Here is a 21,756-nt window from a genome sequence, read left to right on the forward strand (position 1 = left end):
GGCAAATAGGGATGGGCGATCAATGCTGGCCAGCCAGCGATGCCCAAGTCCCACAAATGAATAAAAATAAAAATTCTCACAGTTGGGGACTGGGGTGGGGGGGGGGGGGGGGGGAACATTTGGACATTTGTTTTATGTCCAAATCATCAAGACAATTTCATTTCAAGGAATTCATATTTGTGCCCATACTTTGTTTGTTTTCAGGCTAAATTCGGTAACTGGTCAGAAGTCTAAATTGAATTTAAACTGTTGGTTCCCACTCCTGGCTTTCATGCTTCCTTTTCTACAAACTTTCTTACAGAATTCTGGCTACAATCAAAGACTGGAAACCATTGAGTCATCTTGCTTTCAAATTTAACGTTTATTGTGCTTGCAACATTTTCTACTTTTGTTTTCTTCACCACGCCTCCCACCCATTTGCGAAACACACAAAACCTTCCCTGGCAGTTCTCTCAAGCTTTCAAACCATTTTAAAGATGCTGAGGGGCTCTATTGCAAAGCTATACATGCTGAGTAGGAAATGTGCTCATCCTTTGTGGTCCACCAACGTCATCAGTACAAAACCGAATGGTGCAAATGGGATCGAGCAAGGTGCCTTTCAATCTTAATCTGATCCAACACTCGTAAAGTCACTTATCTTGTCAAACACTTGGGCAAATCTACCAAACGTTGGAGTACATTTCATCCACATTGATCAGAAGGAAGTAGAGTGAATAAGGAGGTACTGGAGGTAGGATATAACTGCTACTTTTCTCTGGGTTAATGAACATTTACTGCATTCATCCTTTTTTTATTGAACAGAGAATGCAAGGGTTGTATATATTTGTGATCAACTGTAAACATGAGTACTGGAGTGCTTGCAGACTTTTGAAGGTGTATTTGAGTACTGCAGAACCTGAGGGTCTCTGTTTCATAACTCCAAAAAGCTGCGCAACTCAAAAGGTTTTTTGTAGTTTTGAACAATATTTTTGATTGGTATATTCAATTGTTCACAAAGTGCCCAGTTTCCAACTACTCCAATAGAACTGACAAAGCAAAATCTTGGAGAACCACTGTGGTTTTGTGAAGGAAAAAATAAATCTGAAAACGCAGCTTAACACGGTAGCAACAGCTGCTTCTTTAATGGATAAATTCTCACTTTACAAACTGGATGAGGAGAACATTTTTCTCTCAGTCAATTTGTGGAATTCCCCACTCAAAGAAACAGTGTAAAGCTGGGTCACTGAATTTATTCAAAGCAGAGTTAGATTTTTGACATACATGACAACTGACAGCTGGGGAGGGGGGCAAACAGGCAAGTAGATTTGAGATCACAACCATACAGGATATAATCTTAGTTCATTTATGAGTAGGTTTGAAGGGCCAAATGGCCTCTGCTGAAATCTATGCTCCTAATCACAGAACTTGTAGCATGGTAAGGGAAAGAATTAGAATGGAAGTTGGAAAATATGGCTTTCTGTATTGAAGTCCTGTTTTCACTCTAAAGATGTATTTTTTTTAAAAAAAGTATTTTTTGGTTAGATTCTCTGCTCCAAAAACAAAACTTCTTGACCATCAGTAATGTCTTCTTTCAAAGTTTCTCATGCTCATGAACATCAGTACTTGGTTCCACTTTGCTCTGAAGAGATGAACTATTGCTCTCCCCACTCCCCTCCACTGCACTTCTTCAGATGATTAAGTCTAAAGAAGAAATACAGGCATTATTTAAATAAAACATCACTGCTGTGTTTATTGCTGTCAGTACTTGAATGATCATTAGGGTCTCGGAAACTAAGACAGTGATGGAGTCAGTACAGCTATTGCATCAAAGAGTGTTACAAAATCTACAAGAATTGGGTAATACTGTGAGCAACTCACAGTTCAATTTTAATCTCGATAAGAAATTCATTTTGCTAATTTCAAAAACCATAAATAAGGTGATCTTTGCATATTTCCTGAGGTCCACCTTCAAGGAGGTATTGAACTTTAAACCCCACTGACCTCTGCAGACAATATCAGAGTTTAAGTACTGATGTTCTTGGTATGAGAAACTTTGAAAGGAAAACTCACCGTTGGTCAGGAAGTTATTTTTGGAGCAGAGAATCTAACCAAAGGAAAAGAAAAAAGTCCTTCAGAGTGAAAACAGGATTTCAACGCTGCCCTTCAAATACAGAAAGCCATATTTCCCAATTTTCATTCTAATTCTTCTCAATCAAGTTAAAAGTTCCAAGACTAACTACAATTACATTATTATGTGATTTCATCATCAGTCATGCATATTGCACATGACCAATCTGACAGAATTGCTGCGAAGTGTCAAGTTTAGACATTTTTGCCCTTTGAAGTAGTTCAACATTGAGCACATCACCTCACCCTTTGATACCAACAATAATCCGTTTGCATCTTAGGGCATCAGTCCAACTGCAGAATATGTCAGTAGGTATCCTTATGTTTTCACTGGCATATGGGACAGGAATTAACATAGTATGAAATAGATTTGAAATTTAATACATTTTAATAGAATTTATTTTAGAATTTATAATTTTGAACTAATGATTTACACGATCAACCTTCTTAACCTCAAACCCCTCACCTTAGGCGCAGTACCCTCAATTTAAACCCACCAATTATCCATCTCTCTCTCACGAGAGAATAGCCCTAAGGTCCTCTCAGGCCAAGGCAACATAACTCTTTTTTCTAAATTTAACTGCTCCTGTCCATGTTGTGTACGTTTATCCACAAAGTTCTGTGAACAGTACCAAACCCATGCCCTGGAACACACCTTTTGAACAAGAGATCCAAATTATACACCATCTTCATTACAAAATCAGCATCTTCTTAGGTTGAGTCTAATCAAGCACATTGGCCTGTGGTTATATAAAGGATTAAAAACACATCAAGTTTATACGTATTCAGAAGCTACCCCTCCGGCTCTTCAATGACTGAGTTCATCCAGCAGATGACTGCACCAAATCAACCTGAAATGTCCAAGATTCTGCTGAGAGGACCTCATCTTTACAAATGGGGCTTATTTAGCTTCAGACACAAGTGTGCAAAATTCTGTCCCCACATCAATTTGCACTGTTATCCACTGCTCAAAGTTTATGGGATCACAGACTTGCCAGCTGGACAATGTGCCTGTAACCCAGCCCTCAATGACAGTCCTGAGGGAAAGGACTGAAAAGGCATGAAAAAAGATGATCTTTCAAATTGTCAGCAACATTAACACTTGACACCTAGTCACTGGATGGAGTCTCAATCTATTCAAGCTGCCAAAGTCCAGAATGGCAGGACTGCCTTACGAAGAGAGGTTGAGCAAATTGGGTCCATATTCTTTCGAGTTTTGAAGCATGAGGTGCTTTCATTGAAACCCACAGAATTCTTAGAAGTATAGACACATGGTAGATACAGTTAAGATGTTTCCTCTAGTCAGGGAATCTAACAGAGGAAACAATTTGAAAATAAGGCAAATGCCATTTAACACCAAAGTGATGAAATAGTTTTCAACTCTTCAAGTTGTCAAACTTGGAATTCTCTGTCCCAGAGCATCTGTCTTTGTGAATTCTTAAAGTATTGACTGATAGATTTGTGTCGGTGGCACAGTGGTTAGCACTGCTGCCTCACAGCGCCAGAAACCCGGGTTCAATTCCCGACTCAGGCAACTGACTGTGTGGAGTTTGCACATTCTCCCCGTGTCTGCGTGGGTTTCCTCTGGGTGCTCCGGTTTCCTCCCACAGTCCAAAAGATGTGCAGGTCAGGTGAATTGGCCATGCTAAATTGCCTGTAGTGTTTGGTAAGAAGGGGTAAATGTAGGGGTATGGGTGGGTTGCGCTTCGGAGGGTTGGTGTGGACTTGTTGGGCCGAAGGGCCTGTTTCTACACTGTAAGTAATCTAATCTCATCTAATCTAATCTTTGTGATGACTAATGTTGCAAAGGTTTAAAGGGATGGTCTGGGCTCTTATCAGCCATGATCATATTAAATGGAGAAGCTTTGATGGGTTGAATTGTGTACTGCTGCACTTACGTTGTGAAATAATTGTCCAAATTTCCAGAAATGCTACATCAAAATATAAGTCTTAAAAATGACTTGTATTTTACTAAACCAATATGTGCTACGTCAATTGAAATGGAGTGTAATTAAAAGAAAAGTTACTAAATCCGACAGGTCGAGGATTTAACTGATGTTTTTGCTGCTCTATTCTAAGCCATGCACATAGTAATCACAACCTCGATTATATGATTTATTGACAGGTGAAGGCCCAGGAACAATGTATCAATATTTAACACACTCGTTGGTGGAATCTGTAATCTTGGTTCTGTTATTTAGTCACATCAAGGCTAAAAGTACACCGATCGTTACAACTGAATTCACTGATACCACTGATTTCCTAACAACTGAGGAAGAATATATTACTGAGGTTCCCGAACACCTCATGATGATGATTACTAAGGATTTTGATCATTTAATGACTCTCAATCATGATAAGATTACTGAAGATGACTATGTTACCGAGGGTCCTGAACACATGATGCAAAGCAAATATTTTACTGAGGGTCCTGATCATCTAACTATTCTCAACGATAATAAGACTACCGAGAAAGAATATATTACTGAGGGAACCGAACATCTCACGATGCTGAATGCTAAGGATCCTGATCATCAAACGACTCTCAATTATGATAAGACTACTGAGGTTGACTATGTTACTGAGGGTCCCGAATACATGACACAGAACAAATATCTTACTGAGGGTCCTGATTACTTAACAACTATTAATGACGATGAAACTGAGGGTCCCGAACACCTATTGACGCAGAACAATTATGTTACTGAGGAGACCAAATCTGTTCTAACAGCCACCAAAAACTTCAATAAAAGTCTTTCTCAGATAACTGCCAAAGGCAGCAACAGCACATCTTCAAGTCAAGAATCAAAAAACCAAACATATTTCAATATTTTAATTGCTATAGGTATATTGATAGTCATCTGTACTATATTGCTAGTGACAACAATTTGTTTGGCCTATCAGGTTTGCATTCTCAAGTGTGCCCTGAAAAAGCAGAGAAAAAGAGACAAAGATTTCTGGTCCAGTGGTCCCAGCCAATTGCCAGCTGATGTAGCAACTGTAAAACTGGAGCAAGTCAAATCTGTGGAGGCAAAGGAGGAGGCCAAAGCATCAAAAGATGAAGAAGCAGCCAAACCATTACTATAATGAAGAGACAAACCTCACATTCAGCTGACTGAAGAGGCAATTAATCAGTCTGACCTTTGTGGACTCTCATCCCTGATCTGCCATTTTTGTCCCATTTGGACATATTGCTCCTAAGTGCTCAATGAAGTGAGATTCAAACAAGAGAATTGTTCAAAAGTTTTTTTGAAGGTACTTCTATTCTTAACGGGAGGTGAAAGGAAAATTCATTTGAAGTAGAACTTATGGCCAGCTAGTGAAAAATGTATTAAGATTTGTATTACCAATGAGTTTCTTGAATCATCAACTCATTTGTTTCTATCCTCATCACAAGTGCCTTGGGATCTACAATCATAGGACAAGCATGGTGAAGGTAGTTCGTAGTTTTGCTTATATTTTATTTCAGCATTTAATGCATTATCATACTCAATTTAGAGTCAAAAACTTAATTACTCCCAAGCTGAACAGAATTAAAAATATGTAAAGCATCATTAATGGAAATTAACACAGGTCACTTTAAAAAAGTCCTTTCTACTCAAATATGAACTACTGATTGGCTGAGAACTCACTAAACTATCAGCTACACAATTCATACAATGGATGGATGATGAGGACAAACTAACACAATATGTTGCTTCATCGCATTCCTCAATGGAGTGGCTTACTTAAAGACTGCAGAATGTATATACTGTAGTTACAATAATGATACCATGAAGTAGATGGCTAAAGAAAGGTTTAGTAACCAATTGAGGTTGTAATTATGCGACCAGAATTATTGAAAGGAAATTGGAAGGGAGGGAAGAGAGTTAAAACCACTGTCATCTTTACAAATGATTCCATAAATAACAGGCCTCAATGGCTGTGTGTGTCATGGGTGACCCAATTTTGCTTTTAATATTATCAGCGTAAAGGACTCAATTATTTCAGGCAACTAATGCATTACATTATAAGCTTCACTTCTACGTGTCAATTTGAAATATACCCAAAGAGGTAATAAATGTTGGAATTGCCAGAGATTCAAATTCCAAAGAAAGTTACCTATTTCTGTTTACCTGAACAAAAATCAACTTTAAGTTCTCCGAACACGTGTACATTCAAATTGTGACTGTGAAGGGAAGACTGCATGGGATTGTTTTAGAATTTCAGAGTCCAGTGGCTATTCTATTTTTAACTGAGACTTTGTTTCAAGATTGCCAACTTATTTTACAAATACTCGAAGTGTATAAGCATGATATGAAAGAAACTTATTCAACAAACCAAAATAAAGTTGCTAACTCAGTGACAGAAGTTCAAATTATGGAGTACTTAATTTTTTTTGCAGTGTTTAATATTAAAAAGGTGGAATACTGGACTTCAATTGCTGAGAAAAGAGAAATGCTCAATCTGTGAATACTGGAAGATGTGGAAATATGGGGTGCTGCAAGACAAATGGTTGTGCACGTATAGCAAGAATCAACACATACAACAAAGCTTCATGAAGTTGTTTAGATTAGAGTAGTGCTGGAAAAACACAGCAAGTTGGGCAGCATCCGAGGAGCAAGAAAATTGACGTTTCTGGCAAAAGCCCTTCATCAGGAAGGGAGGCAGGGAGCCTCCGGGGTGGGGAGATAAAAAGGGGCGGGGGGGGGAAAGAGAGCTGGGGAGAAGGTAGCAAAGAGTACAATAGGTGGATGGGGGTGGGGATGAAGGTGATAGGTCAGAGAGGAGGGTGGAGCAAATAGGTAGGAATGAAAATTGGCAGGTAGGACAGGTCATGAGGACGGTGCTAACCTGGAAGGTTGGAACTGGAATAAGATGGGGAAGGGGAAATGAGGAAACTGGTGAAGTCCACATTGATGCCCTGGGGTTGAAGTGTTCCGAGGCAGAAGATGAGGCTTTCTTCCTCCAGGCGTCAGGTAGTGAGGGAATTGGGGGTGGGTGGTGGTCCAGGGCCTGCATCTCCTTGGCGGGGGGGGGGGGGAGGAAGGAAAGAGTTGAAATGTTGGGGAAGGAAGGAAAGAGTTGAAATGTTGGGTCACAGGGCGGTGGAGTTGATTGGTGCGGACGTCCCAGAGACATTCCCTAAAGCGCTCTGCGAGAAGGCGTCCAGTTTCCCCAATGTAGAGGAGGCCGCATCGGGAGCAATGGATACAATAAATGATATTGGTGCATGTGCAGGTGAAACCTTGATGGATGTGGAAGGCTCCTTTGGGGCCTTGGATGGAGGTAAGGGAGGTGGCATGGGCGCAGGTTTTGCAATTCCTGCGGTGGCAGGAAAAGGTGCCAGGAGGGGAGGGTGGGTTGGTGGGGGGCGTGGACCTGACCAGGTAGTCACAGAGGGAATGGACTTTGCGGAAAGAGGTTGGGAGGGAAACATTTCCTGGTTGTTGGGTCCATTTGGAGGTGGTGGAAAATGCGGTTTATGCGAAGGTTGGTAGGGTGGAAGGTGAGGACGGGGGGGTCCCGTATTCTCAATTCCTCCGCCTCCACTGTATCCGCTCCCAGGAGGATCACTTCCAATACAGAACACACCAGATGGCCTCCTCCTTTAAAGACTGCAATTTCCCTTCCCACGTCGTTGAAGATGCCCTCCAATGCATCTCATCCACATCCCGCACCTCCGCCCTCAAACCCCACTCCTTCAACCGTAACAAGGACAGAACTCCCCTGATCCTCACCTTCCAAGGGGGAGGGTAGATTCGCAAATGTGCACGAAGAGCATGCTGCTCTCTTTCAAACCACTAGGTGATGCGGAAATGCACTCTGACTTGCATGAAGATTTGGCACTCAAGATGCTCAGTGATCAATCAACTTAATAACCCTTCGCCTCATCTTTCCCCCGTACCCCTCTCCTCCCTCATACACCGAGGAAGATTTAATCTACAGACTTTCAGAAAAGGAAGTTATATGCAATATACAGCACAGAAACAAGTTATTTGGGCCAAGCAGTTCAGCTGGGGCTGAAGACTTTTAAAAGCTCTTAAAGATATTAAATAGCATTGTTAGAGTGAACACTGTCTTAAGGCAAGACAAAATAGGATGCAGGTAATAAATGGAAACTAGTGCAAAAACAGATTGAAAGACAGGCATTTTTATGAAAAGAGTAATAAAATATCTGGTTATAATCTGCCAAGTCAATCAGGAAAGACAAAGACATCAGAAGCATTTAAAGCAGTTAATGGCTTATCTTGTTCAGTCTGGATGAGAGAATCAGCTTTGGTCATTTGAATAGTTTTGTCATTCTTAATTTTTATTGCAAAGATAGAGGTTTACACGGAACATAGTTACAAGAATAGCAGTAGCCTTCCAGTGAGAACTAAATTGAGTATCATTTGTAAGTCAGCTCGTACATCAAAAGACAAACACATACAGATACCGATAGCCCTGTTGATTCAGTAAATACCAACACCACTTCAATTTTTCTTCTAGCCTGAAGAACATTAAGACCAAATACTCTGCAGCTGTCACTGAAAGCCAGCTGAGCTCTTCTGCACTTATTCCAATGTATACTCTGAAGTTGGGATCTCTGAGTCATATGCCTGTAGATGGACACCAGGTACAAGAATTCAGAGAGACTAAGACAGTAATATGAATGGGTGCATAAACCCATGGGTAGATATTATTCTTCTACTCAAATCATGTTTTGGTGTGCATAATCTCCAAACATGAAACAAATTTTCTTCAAAAGATCCTTTAACAAGACATTTAAACAGTTTAAGCTATTCACACAAAACACTAACAATTTCAGTCTGGGAAAAACTGTGCATTCAGCAGTAATTAAGGTTAACTATCTATACACAGACACAAAGAAAAAACTACATACCCAAAAATATGCAGTCGAAAGGCGGCTGTTAGTTCATTTAACTTACAAGCGACAAACTGCATTTATCACATCATAAACAAAAGACAGACTGAATTTTAATTGTTCTCTCATTGGTTTCCTGTGGCAGTCTCTCAATTTTACTTTAAATCATTACCCGTTGGTACAACTGCATTATAAATAGAATATACAAAGTACGGTGCAAACATTAATGCACAACAAAATTTTGCTTGTCGCTGCGAGCATTTGCACTCTTAACTGCTAACACAAAATTCAGGAACCACTGAAATTAATTTTCTTTTCTCCCTCTGCTTAAAATGCTCACCTTTCCTAAATTTCCAGGTACAGAGTGGTCTTTGTTGGAAAAATCATATTAGGTACAAGTTTGAATTGTTCCTGTCACATAGATCCTTTGCTTATTTTTAAATTTTTCTTTCAGTCAGCAATAAACCCACATGACATCCTTGTTGCACCCTTAGGATCAAATAAACATTGACTATGTGAAAGTATACATTAGAATGGTGCTGGAAAAGCACAGCAGGTCAGGCAGCATCTGAGGAGCAGGAAAAACCTTTCATCAGGAAGGCCTCATTCCTGATGAAGGGCTTTTGCCTAAAACAGCGATTTTCCTGCTCCTCGGATGCTGCCTGACCTGCTGTGCTTTTCCAGCACCATTCTAATCTTGACTCTTATCTCCAGCATCTGCAGTCCTTACTTTCGCCGATATGAAAGTACATATGTGCTCACTATGACCCAGAACAAGATAAAATGTTACCCATAACACTGGGGCACTGCCTGTTACATATCCAACAAGCATCTCTCATCATTGTCTCTTGCAACACAAGCTGCCTACTTCAAGCACAAACCTACAGTGAATTTCCCCGGAAAGGTACGGCTTCACAGTGAACAGGAGGATAAGGGAAGCAAATACTCAAGCAAAATCACAGATTTGTTACGGAACAAAATGGGACATTTGGCTTATGGCTGTACCGGTTCTCGAACTGAGCATCTCCTTTCGTGCTCTTCACCTGCTTTCTCCCCATAACCCAGCATATTGTTTCTTTTCAAAAAAGCATCTAAGTTCCATCCTCTAACTACATCTATGTGAAGGTTTTTCCCCTTATTGCTAATGATCACAGCTGATTATTCGGCAACATTATTGGGCAAGTCAGATCCCAGAATGAAATCTGGGATTATCGATCATTTAAAAAACATTAGTTAACATCATTAGCACTCACTGAAACACTGTTACACAATTCTGAAGAATTTCGTTCACAACAATTTATTAAGAAAAACATCACAAGAGCTAGTTAAATAGAATACACAGTTTGAAAGACCTTGAAACACAATAAAACAAAGCCTTAGCTCATTTTCCAACATTGTTGCACAGACTCAAATTTGGAGAAATTATACAGGTACATCAAATCTTCAAGTACAATTTAACCAAGGTCATAGAAATGTATTGCATGGAAACAGAGACCCTCCAGTTCAATTCATCCATGCTGACCAGATATCCTAAATTAATCTAGTCCCATTTGCCAGCACTTGGCCCATGTCCCTCTTCCTATTCATATACCCATTCAGAAGCATTTTTTTTTTAAAACTGTTGTAATTGTACCAGTCTCACTTCCTCGAGCAGCTCATTCATACATACACCATCTGCTGCATGAAAAAGTTGTCATTTTCATTCCTTTTATATCTTTCCACTCTCACCTTAAACTTATACCCTATAGTTTTGGATACTCTTACCCTGAGAAAAAGACCTCAGTCATTCACCCTATCCATGCCCCTCAAGAGTTTGTCAACCTCTGTCAGGTCACCCCTCAGACTCCAACACCCAAAGGAAAATAGCCACAGCCTGTTCAGCATCTCCACATATCTCAGACCCTTCAATCCTGGCAACATCCTTGTTAATATTTTCTGCACCCTTTCAAGTTTCACAACGCCCTTTCTATAGGAGGGAGCCCAGAATGGCACACAGTATTCTAAAAGTGGCCTAACCAATATCATGTACTGTAGCAACATCACATTCCAACTTCTGTACACAATACACTGACCAATAAAGGCAAGTGTCCCAAATACCTTCTTCACTCCCCTGTCTCCCTGTGACTCCACGATGAATCTGCACCCCAACGTCTCTTTGTTCACACTCCCTAGGACCTTACCATTAAGTGTATAAGGCCTGCTAAGATTTGCTTTCCCAAAATGCAGCACTTCACAGTTATCTAAGTTAAACTACATCTGCCACTTCTCAGCACATTGACCAATCTCATCAAGATCCTATTGAAATCCAAGGTAACCTTCTTCACTGTCCACTACATCTCCAATTTTGGTGCCATCTGCAAATTTACTAACTATACCTCTTATGCTCACATCCAAATTATTTATGCAAATGGCGCAAAGTAGTGGACCCAGCACTGATCCTTGTGGCACCCCACTGGTCACAGGCCTCCAGTCTGAAAAACAACCCTCCACCACCACCACCACCCTCTGTCTTCTACTTTTGAGCCAGTTCTGTATCCAAATGCCTCGTTCTCCCTGTATTCCGTGAGATCGAACCTTGCTAACCGGTCTCCCATGGGGAACCTTGTCAAACGCCTTACTGATGTCCATAGAGATCACATCTGCCCTCATCAATCCTCTTTGCTACTTCTTCAAAAAACTCAATCAAGTTTCTAAGACATGATTTCCCATGCACAAAGCCATTTTGACTATCCTTAAATCAGTCATAGTGTCATAGAGATGTACAGCATGGAAACAGACTCTTCGGTCCAACTCGCCCATGCCGACCAGATATCCCAACCCAATCTAGTCCCACCTGCCAGCACCGGCCCATATCCCTCCAAACCCTTCCTATTCATATAACCATCCAAATGCCTCTTAAATGTTGCAATTGTACCAGCCTCCACCGCATCCTCTGGCAGCTCACTCCGTACACGTACCACCCTCTGCATGAAAGAATTGCCCCTTAGGTCTCTTTTATACCTTTCCCCTCTCACCCTAAACCTATGCCCTCTAGTTCTGGACTCACCAACCCCAGGGAAAAAACTTTGCCTATTTATTCTATCCCTGCCCCTCATCATTTTGTAAACCTCTATAAGGTTACCCTTCAGCCTCCCACACTCCAGGGAAAACAGCCCCAGTCTGTTCAGCCTCTCCCTTTAGTTCAAACCCTCCAACCCTGGCAACATCCTTTTAAGTCTTTTCTGAACCCTTTCAAGTTTCACAACATCTTTCCAATCGGAAGGAGACCAGAATTGCACGCAATATTCCAACAGTGGCCTAACCAATGTCCTGTACAGCCGCAACATGACCTCCCAACTCCTGTACTCAATACTCTGACCAATAAAGGAAAGCATACCAAACGCCTTCTTCACTATCCTATCTACCTGCAACTCCACTTTCAAGGAGCTGTGAACCTGCACTCCAAGGTCTCTTTGTTCAGCAACACTCCCTAGGACCTTACCATTAAGTGGATAAGTCCTGCTAAGATTTGCTTTCCCAAAATGCAGTACCTCGCATTTATCTAAATTAAACTCCATCTGCCACTTCGCAGCCCATTGGCCCATCTGGTCCAGATCCTGTTGTAATCTAAGGTCCACTACACTTCCAATTTTGGTGCCATCAGCAAACTTACTAACTATACCTCTTATGCTCACATCCAAATCATTTATGTAAATGACAAAAAGTAGAGAACCCAGCACCGATCCTTGTGGCACTCCACTGGTCACAGGTCTCCAGTCTGAAAAACAACCCTCCACCACCACCCTCTGTCTTCTACCTTTGAGCCAGTTCTGTATCGAAGTGGCTAGTTCTCCCTGTATTCCATGAGATCTAACCTTGCTAATCAGTCTCCCATGGGGAACCTTGTCAAACGCCATACTGAAGTCCATATAGATCACATCTACTGCTCTGCCCTCATCAATCGTCTTTGTTACTTCTCCAAAAAACTCAATCAAGTTTGTGAGACATGATTTCCCAAGCACAAAGCCATGTTGACTATCCTGAATCAGTCCTTGCCTTTCCAAATACATGTACATCCTGTCCCTCAGGATTCCCTCCAACAACTTGCCCACCACCGACGTCAGGGTCACTCGTCTACAGTTCCCTGGCTTGTCCTTACCACTCTTCTTAAACAGTGGCACCATTTTAGCCAACCTTCAGTCTTCCAGCACCTCACCTGTGACTATAGGTGATACAAATATCTCAGCAAGGGACCCAGCAATCACTTCCATAGTTTCCCACAGAATTCTAGGGTACACCTGATCAGGTCCTGGGGATTTATCCACGTTTGTGTGTTTCAACACACCCAGCACTTGCTCCTGTGTAATTTTTTTTTAAAAGATAGCATTCAGGTATCTGCACTAAGTGGTCATAGTTCAGTTTTTAGGAGAAAGCCACCAAGCCAGCCTTTCTGTACCACTCTCTGCTTTGCCAGTTTCATATTACATATTAGAGTCAGCTCAAATGCACAAAGATGGACATTTCATTTTGTATACTTGAACAGAATAAAAATAGCTAGAGAAGATAATACAAAACATTGATAAAACTCAAAAAAGGAAAATTAAACAGTCAGGATTGAATGCATCCTGGATTGCTGAAGGAAGTAAAGATGCAAATGGTTGAGATTCTGGCTACATCCATCCAATTGTCCGTAAGTATGGAGACAATGTCAAAGAACTGGAGAATTACACATGGCATATCCATATTTAGTGATAGAGAAAGGGGTAAATCGAGCATTGAAGACCAGTCAGCACAACATTGGTGGTCGTGAAATTTAGAGACAATAATTTGCAATACAATTAACTAAGCAATCTGAGCATCACTTTCTATTTGTCGACAGTTAATAGGTAGCATCGGGAGATGTATTTTGTAACCTTCCTCCATGTTGAGAAGAGGAAACAATAAAACAGTGTAAAAGTGCCTCACTGACTACAGGTGAAACAAAAATGCATAATTCTATAAAACATTTTAAGCTCATCTGCTACAGGTACTTAAACTTTTTAAAGCTTCAGAAAATACAAATTCAAAAGCTTATGCAGCTCACTAAAACTTGATCCTCAGCAATGGCTAAACAAAAAACAATTTGGTGGAGTTGTGAAGAAAAAGTAAGAGTTCAGAAACCACAGCTGTTCTATAAATAACTGAAACAAGTTTATTTATTCATAGGATGTGGGTGCATTTCCTATCAATAACTGCTTTGAAGTTGGTAGCAAGCTTCCTTATTGAATTATTACAGTCCATCTGGTGAAGGTTTACCCACAGTGCTGTTAGGAAGGATGTTCCAGGATTTTAATTCAATGACAGTTAAAGAAAAATGACAGTCCCAAGTCAAAATGATGCATCGCTCGGAGGGGAACATGCAGATAATGGTGCTCCCATTTCCTCGTCTTTCTGGAATGATAGAGACTAGGGGGTTTGGAAGGTGTGGTCCAAGATACACACAGCTTCCTGATCGATACTATATTCATTTAGCAAGGACAGTATGACATCACACCCCTGACTTGTGCCTTGCAGATAATACACAAGCACTGAAGAGACAGGAGCCAAAATATTCAATGCAGAATTCTAAGCCACTGGTCTGCTCTTGTCGACAGTATTTATATGGCTGGTCCAGTTCGGTTCTGGCCATTGGTAACCCCCAGCATGTTGATAATGGGAGATTTAACCATAGTAATGCAACTACATGTCAGAGGTTGATAAGATTCTCACTTGCCAGAACTGGTCTGTGAATTGTTAAAGTGTATTGTTTCTATGAACATCACTTGGCATTTAACAGCCCAAGATGTTGTCTCGGTTTTGCTGAACATCAACTGACACTAATTCGGTAACTAGCATGTCACACATGGTGAGCATTGTATTATCTGCAGCAAACAACTTACTACTAGCCTTATAGAGGTGGAAACTTCATTGATCTCGCAGCTCAAGGTGGCTGGGCACTGGACAGTATGCTGAAGGAACTCCTGCAGTACCCGGAGGAACACAAACATCGTCCATTGCTTATTTGTGCTAGATATGACTTCAAAGACAGAGAACTTGGCTCATTTCTTACTGATTCTAGCTTTGCTAGGACCCCTTGATGCCGTACTTAGTCAAATGCTGCCTTGCTGTCAAGTGCTATCTGGAGATTAGCTCTTTTAACTATTTGTGTCATCAAACATCTTATTACAAATACTGTGCGTATTCAGATACAGAGCCTCAAGTTTAGACTTTTTACCACTATTATTTATTCTGATTCTTTTTTTAAACTGCGATTTTCTGCTTATATTTTCTAATCCCTCCTATCATACTTGTATTATTGATCACCTCTTCACTATCTTGCATCTCTGCCTTGCTTCTTTTTGTTTTTTTTTAAAACTTCACTTCAAGTGTACTCTATCCCTCACCAATTAGTTTAAAGTCCTATCTCCAGCACTCGCATTGGATTCACCAGGAAACTGGTCTCAACGTAACAACTTTACTATCACAGTACTGGCACCAATGCTGCATGAATCAGAACCCATTTCTCCTACACCAATCTTTGAAGCATAAATTTACCTCTCTAATCATATTTACCCTATGTTGATTTGTATGTGGCTCAGGCACAAATCCAGAAATTACCACCTCTGCACTTGTGTTTCTTAAATTAGCCCCTGGTTGCTTGCGATCCTTCAGCAGAAGCAAATAATCCCAACCAGGTCACTGGCACTGATAAGGACCATGACAACCAGAACATGCATGTTGAAATGGACATCAGGTAGGCAATGCAGATTTCAGGACTCACTGTTTTTGCTGCAGAGATCATCATCTATTCCCATAACTGTACTATCCACTGTCACACTTCTTCTCCCCTTTGAATGGTAATTTGGACCACAATGCTGTGGTCAGTTCACTCATTCTCCCTTCACCTGTGCCCTCATGTAAACTGGGAGCAAGACTTTTGTACTTAACGGACAAGGGCACTGCCGGAGGCTAATTAAGCTAATTCTGATTCTCACCTGCCTCACTCTCAGTTAGACCTTTCTGTCCCTGACCAGAAGATCCTAAGGATACGACTGTCCTGAAACAGTGTCCACATATCTTTCCCCCTACCTGCTGTGTTGTAGCATCGATTCTAACTCATCAACACTGAATCAAAGTTCCTCAAACAGCCAAGACTTGCTGCAATTGTGCTCACCATAGATTACACCAGTGTCCACCAGCTCCCACTTATGACAGTTGCGACATCGCCTATCCAGCCATCTGTTTTCTATTTTTTAAAATTCGTTTGTGGGACTTGGGCATCACTGGCTGGCCAGCATTGATAGCCCGTCCCTATTTGCCCTCGACAAGGTGGTGGTGAGCTGCTTTCTTGAATTGCTGCAGTCCATTTGTTGTGGGTTGATCCACAATGCCAGTAGGGAGGGAATTCCAGGATTTTGACGCACCAACTGTGAAGAAACAATGATATATTTCCAAGTCAGGGTGGCTTGGAGGCGAAATTGCCCTTGCCCTTCTTGGTGCAAGTGGTCTTGGGTTTGGAAGGTGCTAAGGATCTTTGGTGAATTTCTGCAGTACATCTCATAGTTAGCACACACTGCTGCTACTGAGCACCGGTGGAGGAAGGATTGAATGTGTGTAGATGTGGTGCCAATCAAGCGAGTTGCTTTGACCTAGATGGTGTCAAGCTTCTTGAGTATTGTTGCAGCTGCAAACATCCAGGCAAGTGGGGAATATTCCACCACATTCCTGATTTGCCCTTGTAAATGGTGGATAGACTTTGGCGTGTCAGAAGGTGACTTACTCACCGCAGTATCCCTAGGCTCTGACCTGCTCTTGGAGCCACTGTGCTTATGTGGTGAGTCTTTAGTCAATGGTAAACCTAAGGATGTTGGCAGTGTGGAATTCAGTGATGGTAATACTGTTAAATCTCAATGGTCAATGGGTAGAATTTCTCTTATTGGTGATGGTCATTGTCTGGCATTTTGTGTAGCACAAATGTTACTTGCCGCTTGTCGACCCAAGCCTGTATATTGTCCAGATCTTGTTGCATTTGAGCACGGACTGCTTCAGTGTCGGAGGAGTCGTGAATCATGTTGAACACTGCCACTTCTGACCTTATGACAGAGGGAAGGTCGTTGATGAAGCAGCTGAATATTGTTGGGCTGAGGACCCTGAGGGACTTCTGCAGATCTGTCCTTGAGCTGAGATGATAGAACCTTCACAACCACAACCATCTTTGTACAAAGTATGACTCGAACCAGCGGAGTGTTTGCCTCTGATATTCTTTGATTCCAGTTTTGCCAGGGCTCCTTGATGCCACATTTGATCAAATGCAGCCTTGATGTCAAGGGTGGTCACTCTTGCCTCTGGAATTCAGCTCTTTTGTCCATGTTTGAACCAAGGCTGTAATGAGATCAGAAGCTGAGTGACCCTGGCAAAAGGAGGAGAAAGTGAGGTCTGCAGATGCTGGAGATCAAAGTTGAAACTTTATTGCTGGAACAGCACAGCAGGTCAGGCAGCATCCAGGGAACAGGAGATTCGACGTTTCGGGCACAGGCCCTTCTTCAGGAATGAGCAGAGAGTGTTCAGCAGGAGAAGATAAAAGGTAGGGAGGAGGGACTTGGAGGAGGGGCGTTGGAAATGTGATAGGTGGAAAGAGGTCAAGGTGAGGGTGATAGGTCGGAGTAGGATGGAGGCGGAGAGGTCAAGAAGAAGACTGCAGGTCAGGAAGGCGGTGCCGGGCTGGAGGGATTCGGCTGAGACAAGGTGGGGGGAGGGGGGATGAAGAAACTGGTGAAGTCCAAGTTCATCCCCTGTGGTTGGAGGGTTCCCAGTCGGAAGATAAGACGCTCCTCCTCCGACCGTCGCGTTGTTGTGGTTTGGCGGTGGATGAGTCCAATGACCTGCATATCCTCGGTGGAGTGGGAGGGGGAGTTGAAATGCTGTGCTACAGGGTGGTTGGGTTGGTTCGTCCGGGTGGCCCAGAGGTGCTCTCTGAATCGCTCCGCAAGTAGGCGGCCTGTCTCCCCAATATAGAGGAGGCCACACCGGCTGTAGCGGATGCAGTAGATGATGTGGGTGGAGGTGCAGGTGAATCTGTGGCGGATATGGAAGTTTCCTTTGGGGCCTTGGAGAGAAGTGAGGGGGGAGGTGTGGGCGCAAGTGTTGCACCTCCTGCGGTTGCAAGGGAAGGTGCCGGGAGTGGAGGTTGGGTCGGTGGGGAGTGTGGATCTGACAAGGGAGTCGCGGAGGGAGTGGTCTCTACGGAAAGCTGATAGGGGAGGGGAGGGAAATATATCCTTGGTGCTGGGGTCTGTTTGGAGGTGGCGGAAGTGACGGCGGATGATGCGCTGTACATGGAGATTGGTGGGGTGGTAGGTGAGGACCAGTGGGGTTCTGTCCTGGTGGCGGTTGGAGGGGCGGGGCTCAAGGGCGGAGGAGCGGGAAGTGGAGGAGATGCGGTGGAGGGCACCGTCGACCACGTCGGGGGGGAAATTGCGGTCCTTGAAGAAGGAGGCCATCTGTGTTGTACGTATTTTGAACTGGTCCTCCTGGGAGCAGATGCGGCGGAGACGAAGGAATTGGGAGAATGGGATGGCGTTTTTACAGGGGGCAGGATGGGAGGAGGTGTAGTCCAGGTAGCTGTGGGAGTCGGTTGGTTTGTAGTAGATGTACAAACCCAAACCCAAACCCAAAACCCAAACTAGGCATCACCGAGCAGGTGCTGTTTGATAGCACTGTTGATGACCCCTTCCATCACTTTACTGATGATGGAGAGGAGACTGCTGGGTGGGAATTGGCTGGGTTTAATTTAATTTGGTTTTTAAATATTTAAAAAGTGAATCTCTAATATGCTCTCTGGTCATTTTTTAAACCGCTTCACCAATCAAAATAGACATGGAAGAAATATGTTTCCCTCTGATGTCACACTTGTCTCCAATAAGTGTAAACAGGTTGAGGGGATTCTTTGCTGCGTTTTCTTTTATCTCTCACCCCAACAGCCTTTTGATGAGGCTGTTGCTCCCTGCGCCGTTACTCCTTTCTTTTGCTCTCTTAGGTGCTGGTGGCATCTGTGGGTCCTATTCTCTCTTTCAGTACATACCCTAACAATTTTTGACATGACTGGGTAGATGGCAAATTTGTAGACGGACTAGAACAGCTTGATTAGGGGTGCAGCGCGTTCGAGCCACCAAGACTTCAGGTCAGAATGCAGTCAGGGCCCATAGTTTTTGCAGTATCCAATTTCTTCAGCCATTTCTTGATATCATGTGGAATGAAGAAAATTGGTTGAAAACTGACATCAGATCAGTGATGCTGGGGACCTCAGGAGGCAGCAAATATGGAACATCCTTTCAGTTTTTCTAGCATAAGGTGGATACAAATGTATCAACCTTGCTACTTCTGCATTGACATGCTCTGATTCCCACTCTTTGATGAGGGCACGTTTGTAGAGACCCCACCACCTCTGCACTGTTTAACTGTCCATCACCATTCATCACTGGATTTGGCACAATGCCAAGCTTAATTCCTAATGAAGGGCTTTTGCCCGAAACGGCGATTTTACTGCTCCCCGGATGCTGCCTGAACTGCTGTGCTTTTCCAGCATCACTCTAATCTAGACTCTGGTTTCCAGCACCTGCAGTCATTGTTTTTACCTGTGGCATCATTTAGTGTTGTCTTTTACTTCCACTATCTAGCACACAAATAGCCCTGTGCCATGACTTCACAAGGTTGACATCTCATTAAAATACATTAATGAATACCTGGTGCTACTCCTACCATGTTGTGTTGCACTCTTCATTGACCTAGGTTGTGTATAGTGTAAGGGACCATACATTTTTTTTTTGTATTATAAACTTAAAGGGCACTTGGACTGTGTGAGAAACGAAGCTCAATGTTCAATAATTTCAGTCTGAGTCAAATTTTGAAGCAGTCTTTATTCATACATTCTTGCAAGCCGGATGATCATAAAGTAGGCACATCGATCAGGAGGTTACATTACAATTTATACAGTTCAGTTGAGTCTCTCGGTACTCCCCTTTTACTTCATATCTGATCATTTTATTGCTCTGTGCAACTGCCAGTCTAATCGGCTTATCACATCAGTCTGTGGCCTGTTGTTGGTGGGCAGGCGTGCACTTCACAGACAGCATGTCATCCTTGTTGAAATCAATCTGGGATACAAGTTAGCCCACCCTTGTGATCTGGACTTTTGATCTTCAGTACTTTGTTCCCTATTTTCTTTTTCCTACTATAATAATTCGTATAAAGATTTTGCCTGTTTTAATTATAAATGAGTGTTTTTGAGATTTTTAATAATGGCACATTTGTCACAAAGATGATTATTGGGAATTTTTTGATTTCTCTGCCATTCGGTGCCAGTCCAATAAATACATATTTTCTGATGAAACCTGACAATAACTTGCCTTTGTTTAATTGACATTGAGTCAGGCAAATTGGTCAACTTTGTGGTCTAATTGGGATTTCATACATTTGAGAAGTCTTGTGGATCAGTGGAGCATAATTGATCATTACCCAATTCGTCCCAGTTAAATCATGACAGATTAGATTAGATTAGATTCCGAGTGTGGAAACAGGCCCTTCGGCCCAACAAGTCCACACCAGCCTTCCAAAGAGTAACCCACCCAGACCTACTTCCCTCTGACTAATGCACCTAACACTATGGGCAACTTACCATGGTCAATTCACCTAACCTGCACATCTTTGAACTGTGGGAGGAAACCCACGCAGACATGGAGAGAATGTGCAAACTCCACACAGTCACCCGAGGGTGGAATCGAACCTGGGTCCCTGGTGCTGTGAGGCAGCAGTGCTAACCACTGAGCCACCGTGCTGCCCTGTGATTGTACATAATTCCGATCTGCAGTATGGTAATCAGACCCAGTGATACTGCGATGCATCTTTGAGGGCTGCCATTTTGATGGCAGTGGGACAGTCTCAAAGATATGATTTCATGAATATGATTATACCAAGCTGTTGCTTGTAACTTGGCAAAAGCTCTTCAATACTAGTAAGGAGGTCTACGCAGTGTTGACAAGGCTGTCATTTCCAGCACCTGGGTCAACAACATGTGGTCCATCCAGTCTCATTGATTTCTTTTGAGTTTTGTAACAGTTTGATGAAACAGTGGTTTGCTTGACTATTTCAGAAGGTGGTTAATCAAACACTTTGCTGTAAGTCTGAATTAAAATGTAACTTTGACAAAATTGCTTCATAAAAGGTCTAAGTAAATGAGATTGGTATGATAATTTGCAGTGGTTTCATGATTTCAATTTGGCTATCATTTGTTAATTCCAGACTTTGATTTCAAAATTTCACCATGATGAGATGTGAAGCCAGGACAGTCTTTCATGGTCACCTCATGCAGGAATTGAACCCAAGCTGTTAATTTTACACTGCATAGCAAACCACCCATTCAGCTAACTGAGGAGTGTCATCACTACTGTAGTATAGCAAATAGTAGGCCAAATATTTACATCAGGTTCCAAATACAGTATTGTGAAAAAGAACCAAGACTCTGATTTTATAATGTTGACTGGAAGAATAAATACAGGTCAACTCCTGGTCTTCTTAAAAAGAACCATGGTACTTTTTTGATGTGCAAAGAAAAGGCAGATGGAGTCTCTATTTAAAGAGGACCAACACATCAGGAACATTGTCTGTCCTGCCCTAGAATATCAGGCTGCATCTTTGTACTCAAGTACCAGCTTGGAGCTTGAATTCACAACCTTCTGACTCAGAAATATGAATGCTACCAACTGTTGCCAATTTTCCCATGGGAGGCCAGTGGATCTATGGAGACATGC

At 42.2% G+C, this 21,756-nt stretch overlaps 2 protein-coding genes across 9 annotated transcripts in view; one reads left to right on the plus strand and one right to left on the minus strand.

Annotated features, from left to right (window-relative positions):
* Positions 1-21,756, minus strand: part of nf1a (neurofibromin 1a) — a 334,390-nt gene that overhangs the window by 84,765 nt on the left and 227,869 nt on the right. The gene's annotated exons all lie outside the window — the stretch shown is intronic.
* On the plus strand, positions 490-6,456 carry LOC122563944 (uncharacterized). The gene is made up of 2 exons (XM_043718256.2): positions 490-730; positions 4,232-6,456. Exon 2 carries the CDS (start codon positions 4,249-4,251, stop codon positions 5,191-5,193), a length of 945 nt encoding a protein of 314 aa, XP_043574191.2. The 5' UTR covers positions 490-730; positions 4,232-4,248; the 3' UTR covers positions 5,194-6,456.

The sequence above is a fragment of the Chiloscyllium plagiosum genome, unplaced genomic scaffold (assembly GCF_037043375.1).
Source record: "Chiloscyllium plagiosum isolate Xiang-an unplaced genomic scaffold, Cpla_swu_hap1 HiC_scaffold_31, whole genome shotgun sequence".
Lineage (NCBI taxonomy): Eukaryota > Metazoa > Chordata > Chondrichthyes > Orectolobiformes > Hemiscylliidae > Chiloscyllium > Chiloscyllium plagiosum.

What these genes read in the sequence shown, in the direction of transcription:
- LOC122563944 (XM_043718256.2), top strand. Translation starts at nt 4,249, where the DNA reads ATGTATCAATATTTAACACACTCGTTGGTGGAATCTGTAATCTTGGTT.